This window comes from Mizuhopecten yessoensis, unplaced genomic scaffold (assembly GCF_002113885.1).
Source record: "Mizuhopecten yessoensis strain PY_sf001 unplaced genomic scaffold, ASM211388v2 scaffold3375, whole genome shotgun sequence".
Classification (NCBI taxonomy): Eukaryota; Metazoa; Mollusca; class Bivalvia; order Pectinida; family Pectinidae; genus Mizuhopecten; species Mizuhopecten yessoensis.
Window position 1 is genome coordinate 54,979 of NW_018405013.1, and position 6,000 is coordinate 60,978.

Sequence of the window (6,000 nt, forward strand, 5' to 3'; positions counted from 1 at the left end):
GTTCTCCTTTTACTCTAATTGTAGTATAGGAGTCAAACCATAAACCACTAGTTTACCAGTCCCAACAGATAGGGGAGAGGAAATCTCTTTAGCCGAATCAGTGAAAATTATCACTTTGAAAGTGTTTAATCATTACAAAAAAAAAACAAAAAAAACAACAACAACAATAAACAACAAGCCCTGTTAATATTAGATCAATTGTCCTCGGAGTTCAGGTTATCAAGCCTTGCTTTGTGAAAGGTCACAGAATAGATAATATGTATAGGTAACACATGTACATGGTGACGCATATGTGCAGTAATAAATCATGATGTCTGTTAATGCACAATGATTACCTGTGTATTCAAGAAACAATGCAGACATAAGTCAATCTGATCCTATAGGTGTCAATGTCTGACCACAGGGCTCAAGTAAGTGTCCACCTTCTGCTGGTCATTATACCTATTAGTCAGTGTAAGTGACAGCCAACCTAATCAAACATTCAAACTGACCACTGGCTATTGAAGCATCTATCTGATTAACATTCCTCTACTTACATTCCTACATAAATATGTAAGATTCATTATTCTGAACACAGAATGAATTAGCCCTGGTCACAGTGATCCCTAAGTAGTATGTAATATCAATGATTCCTTACACATCATACCTGTGATTTGTGTTAAAGTTAAGGCTATATGCTACACATCATACCTGTGATTTGTGTTAAAGTTAAGGCTATATGCTACACATATATACCTGTGATTTGTGTTAAAGTTAAGGTTATATGCTACACATTATACCTGTGATTTGTGTTAAAGTTAAGGTTATATGCTACCATACACATATATACCTGTGATTTTGTTAAAGTTAAGGTTATATGCTACACATTATACCAGTGATTTGTGCTAAAGTTAAGGTTATATGCTACCATACACATTATACCTGTGATTTGTGTTCAAGTTAAGGCAATATGCTACACATTATACCTGTGATTTGTGTTAAAGTTAAGCACATATGCTACCATACACATTATACCTGTGATTTGTGTTCAAGTTAAGGCAATATGCTACACATTATACCTGTGATTTGTGTTAAAGTTAAGGTTATATGCTACCTTACACATTATACCTGTGATTTGTGTTAGAGTTCAGGTTATATGCTACCTTACACATCATACCTGTGGTTTGTTTTAAAGTTAAGGTTATATGCTACACATTATACATGTGATTTGTGTTAAAGTTAAGGTTATATGCTACCATACACATTATACATGTGATTTGTGTAAAAGTTAAGGTTATATGGTACCATACACATTATACATGTGATTTGTGTCAGAGTTAAGGTTATATGCTACCTTTTACATTATACCTGTGAATTGTGTCAGAGTTAAGGTTATATGCTACCTTACACATTATACCTGTGAAACAACAATATAAGATGCTATATTTTCTTGTTACTCTTTGAGATATTTTCTTCAGATCCTTAAGGTCTTAGCTGAGTTAATAGCACAGAAAGTGTATTTTTATGGCACTGTATACTGATCATAAATCATAAATGGGACTTCAGTCTATGGCTTCACTCCCATCTTAGCTTTAATTTCAATAGGTCAAAAGTAGAGAGACATCTGTTAATGAGTTATAATATGTTGTAATTTCTTATTACCATCAACGTTTAAAAAAAAAATTGCATAGCTAACAACAAGTTTCAGCTTAACCCATTGCTGATTTTCAAAATTTTGAAAGTTGTCAACAAAAAAAAATCAAATGGGCACGACATGCAGGCTTGCCAGTTACTGACTGTGGATGAGGTCCATGCTTCCCTAAGACAATCTATAATGGTTTATAAATTTATTAAAAAATTAATTACACTTTGATATGTTATTGAGTTTATGATAAGTTTTCAGTCAGATAAATGATTAAGAATGTGCTATTTTTATAGTACTGACAATTGACCCAATCCATTGAATAGCATTGCAATACATAATGTATAGCTTCACAGCAACCATTCCCAATCTCAGGGGGTCAAATTAGGTTGAAACATCTGCTCTTTAATTAATCAATTATAAACAGGGAAGGAGGGGATTTAAAACTTCATTGTTTTCTTCCCGAAACAATTTTGTGGGGTTCCAGTAGCCTAAACTGAACTCAGTATTATGAGGGTATCTGTGAAGTTTAATTTTTTAGCCCATAATTTTCATGACTACAGCAAAAATAAACCTTCCACAACATGAAACGGCTTTTCAACATAAATTCCATTTGCCTCTGATGAAAAATTGTCATGACCGTGGCAATAATAAATATGTTTCCTTGCTAGACCTTTAATTTACCCACGGCTTGAAAATGTCAACACACTCAGAAATTATGATGCAGTGTTAAAGATATTTCTGATCAGTAATGGGAAGGAATCTATATATCATTATATATCGCCTTATAATTATCCTGACCAAATTCAAGATAAATATGTCTGATTATCTGAACTTTGATTTCACTGAGCGAGAATGTCCTAGCATAAACCAGGTAATTCAATCACCCAGGTGTCCTCAGGTACTAGTGTGATGGTAATGGAGTATGATGAACCAGTGAAATTGATATGGTAAGATTGCCAAGTGATGATGAGGCCCCATCAACTTTGTATACGTCCTCAAGGCATACATAATATACCGTCAGTGAAAAAAGCCATAGAAATGTGTGACTTGTTGATAAATTGTTCGAGTGACCTTGACAATCCAGAGTGATTACATTTATATAGGTAAAAACCTGTCTACAATACATAGGTGTTACCTGTATATACCTGTAGTGTTACCTGTATATATACATGTGTAGTGTTACCTGTCTATATACCCGTGTAGTGTTACCTGTATATATACCCATGTAGTGTTACCTGTATATATACCTGTGTAGTGTTACCTGTATATATACATGTGTAGTGTTACCTGTATACATACCTGTTTAGTGTTACCGGTATTTACCTCTAGTGTTACCTGTATATATACCTGTGTAGTGTTACCTGTATATATACATGTGTAGTGTTACCTATATATATACCAGTGTAGTGTTACTTGTATATATACCTGTGTAGTGTTACCTGTATATATACCTGTGTAGTGTTACCTGTATTTACTCGTGCAGTGTTACCTGTCTAAAATACACAGGTGTGAACTTTTGGTAAAATATATAGGACACAATTCTTGCCTCATTAGTTAAAATGTTTCAAATTACTTTATGGTATTGTTATTGTCTCGGTACATTTCAAAGTACTAATAATCAATAATGATTTAAAATAACCCAGATGTAAAATTGGCTAGGTGTGTTTGTCAAGTGTGTTTACTGTCGAAGTACGAAGTACATATATCAACACAGCTATACAGGACAACACCTGTCCTTTTGCTACACCAGACAGCTATTTATATTATGGAGCAAGCAGACACATATCAAGCAGACGGACCCGCTTAAAAGATAGGTATATATAATATACCGCATGAAAAGTTGTATAATGTCACTCTACTCCTACTGTGTCATTCAGATGAATGGAATAGATCGATGGCCATACAGAATTCATCGCCACATAGTCATAAGATTACATTCTAAATATGTTTGAAAATACAATTATATTGAAATTCAAAAGTTGCTGTATTGATACTATTCATACAAATTTCATGACTACTCTCAATGAAAATAAAAAGTCAGATTAAATAAAAAATCAAAAGTGATAAATTGTGTGTCATAATGACCACAATAAAAATATATTCCTAAACAGAAATAATAAAATAAATTCAACCAATAGAATACTCATACCGAAGAACTCATCCCAGTGCATAGACAGGCGGATAAAGGTGGGATCTGACGTATCGCTGGGGTCGGGGGCACCTCTGGCCCCACCCCTGTCCCTCCTCACATGTTTACGGAGGTGGGGTTCTTCTCCCTCCCCAGTATCCTCCATGGAACATTCCATGTCTGCCCGACCCAGATTCCAGAGATCCTCTCGGTACTCCTCCAGTCGAGATTTATAATCCGGGCAAATTCTTACACCTTTCTTCATTGTCTTTGTTTCACTTGTTTGGCAACCACCAAACTTTTCTAAATTCCCCCAGAATTACCACAAACATTTTTTCTAAGCACACTTCGGTCTATATATCCCAGCTGTAGCAGACGACACCTGAATTCCATTATAACACAGAGTAACTCCAGTTCAATATAAATGTGTATCATCCAGAAGAAATATCCCCTACATTCAGAATGATTTTTTCTTAAACACAGAAAAGTAAATATTTAGTTTTGGGCTGTCCTTGTGCTTCCTGTGGCTCCGACAGTCCCACACCAGCTCTGGGTATACGACTGAGGTTTATTGGGCTGTGCTTGTGTGTTATGAATGAAACACCAGTACACCTATAGAGAGATAGCAGGCCACAGACAGGAGGATAACACTACACATATATGCTGTCACAGATCCCTCAGTGAGGTCCCGACACAGGGCGTTATACAGCTCCCTCTGGGCTCACCGATTTCTTCTTCAGTCTCTCTTGTTTATATTTTCCATCAATCAAATTCCACCCAATTCCATCAAAATGATTCCATTGAAACAACCTACAGTAGTGTTTCTCTTTTTAAAAACTGTCACTGTTTTGTAATATGTTCAGACTCCTTTGATCTATTTGCGTTCCATTATCAATTCCAAATCTAGATCTGAACTTGTTGATAATTCAACATTTTTTTTATGAAGTTATCAAAATAAAATAAATACCTGACAAGGTAAGAATGGCACAGTCAAAGGTAAATCACCGACTATGACTCAACATCGAGTTGAGATAAAAAGTATTTGAGATATTACGTGTATTACATACCGTATTGATACTAATAATAGTTCTGTAGTAATAATTCTAATAATATACTACACCTCAGTATTTCCAATGACAGCCCACCTACTCATATCTAGTAAGTCTTCATATTATGTGTTGTCAAACTGTATTGTTTAGGAGTGTTTCTGGCCCTGAAAATCTGGGAATTCCAACATTTGTATACCAGTATAGGTTACCTTTACTATTACGACATGCATTACCTTGCCAAGAGAGTTCAATACTATATATATACAACTTTTCAAATATCAACAATGAATGCTAATTAATGCTTTGTTCATTTAATAATATCAATGGTTGGTAAATATTTATGAAGTGTACACAAGCATCGAAATATATTACTGCCTTGGACCAAAACCTAACTAGGAGATAGATGGTCTAGGTGTTAAATATATTACTGCCTTGGACCAAAACCTAACTATGAGATAGATGGTCTAGGTGTTTAATATTCGTAATAAATAGATTTGTATATATTTGAGTGGAGAGCATTATATTTCCCTTAAAGGCTGTATGCTACCTGACAATTGACACCTGTGATTTGTGTTGTGTCAAATATTAACTTAAGCATTTTTGAATTGTATAAAATTCTTGATTGTTTGGATGTCCGTAGTCTTGTGTGATTGTTTGGATGTCCGTAGTCTAGTGTGATTGTTTGGATTTCTGTAGTCTAGTGTGATTGTTTGGATGTCCGTAGTCTTATGTGATTGTTTGGATGTCCGTAGTCTTGTGCGATTGTTTGGATGCCTGTAGTCTTGTGTGATTGTTTGGATGTCCGTAGTCATGTGTGATTGTTTGGATGTCTGTAGTCTTGTGTGCTTGTTTGGATGTCCGTAGTTTTGTGTGATTGTTTGGATGTCCGTAGTCTTGTGAGATTGTTTGGATGTCCGTAGTCTTATGTGATTGTTTGGATGTCAGTAGTCTTGTGCGATTGTTTGGATGCCTGTAGTCTTGTGTGATTGTTTGGATGTCCGTAGTCTTGTGTGATTGTTTGGATGTCTGTAGTCTAGTGTGACTGTTTGGATGTCCATAGTCTTGTGTGATTGTTTGGATGTCCATAGTCTTGTGTGATTGTTTGGATGTCTAGTCTGGTGTGATTGTTTGGATGTCTGTAGTCTAGTGTGATTGTTTGGATGTCTGTAGTCTTGTGTGATTGTTTAGATGTCCGTAGT

At 35.2% G+C, this 6,000-nt stretch overlaps 1 protein-coding gene across 4 annotated transcripts in view; it reads right to left on the reverse strand.

Moving 5' to 3' along the window:
- Positions 1 to 6,000, reverse strand: part of LOC110447429 — a 96,573-nt gene that overhangs the window by 50,990 nt on the left and 39,583 nt on the right. The window contains exon 1 of one of the 4 annotated variants that reach the window (XM_021493117.1): positions 3,774 to 4,595. The exons of the other annotated variants lie outside the window; for them this stretch is intronic. Coding sequence (XP_021348792.1) covers positions 3,774 to 4,017 — 244 coding nt within the window. The 5' untranslated portion in view covers positions 4,018 to 4,595. Of the gene's footprint in view, positions 1 to 3,773; positions 4,596 to 6,000 lie in introns of those variants that run through there. 4 annotated transcript variants of the gene reach the window in all.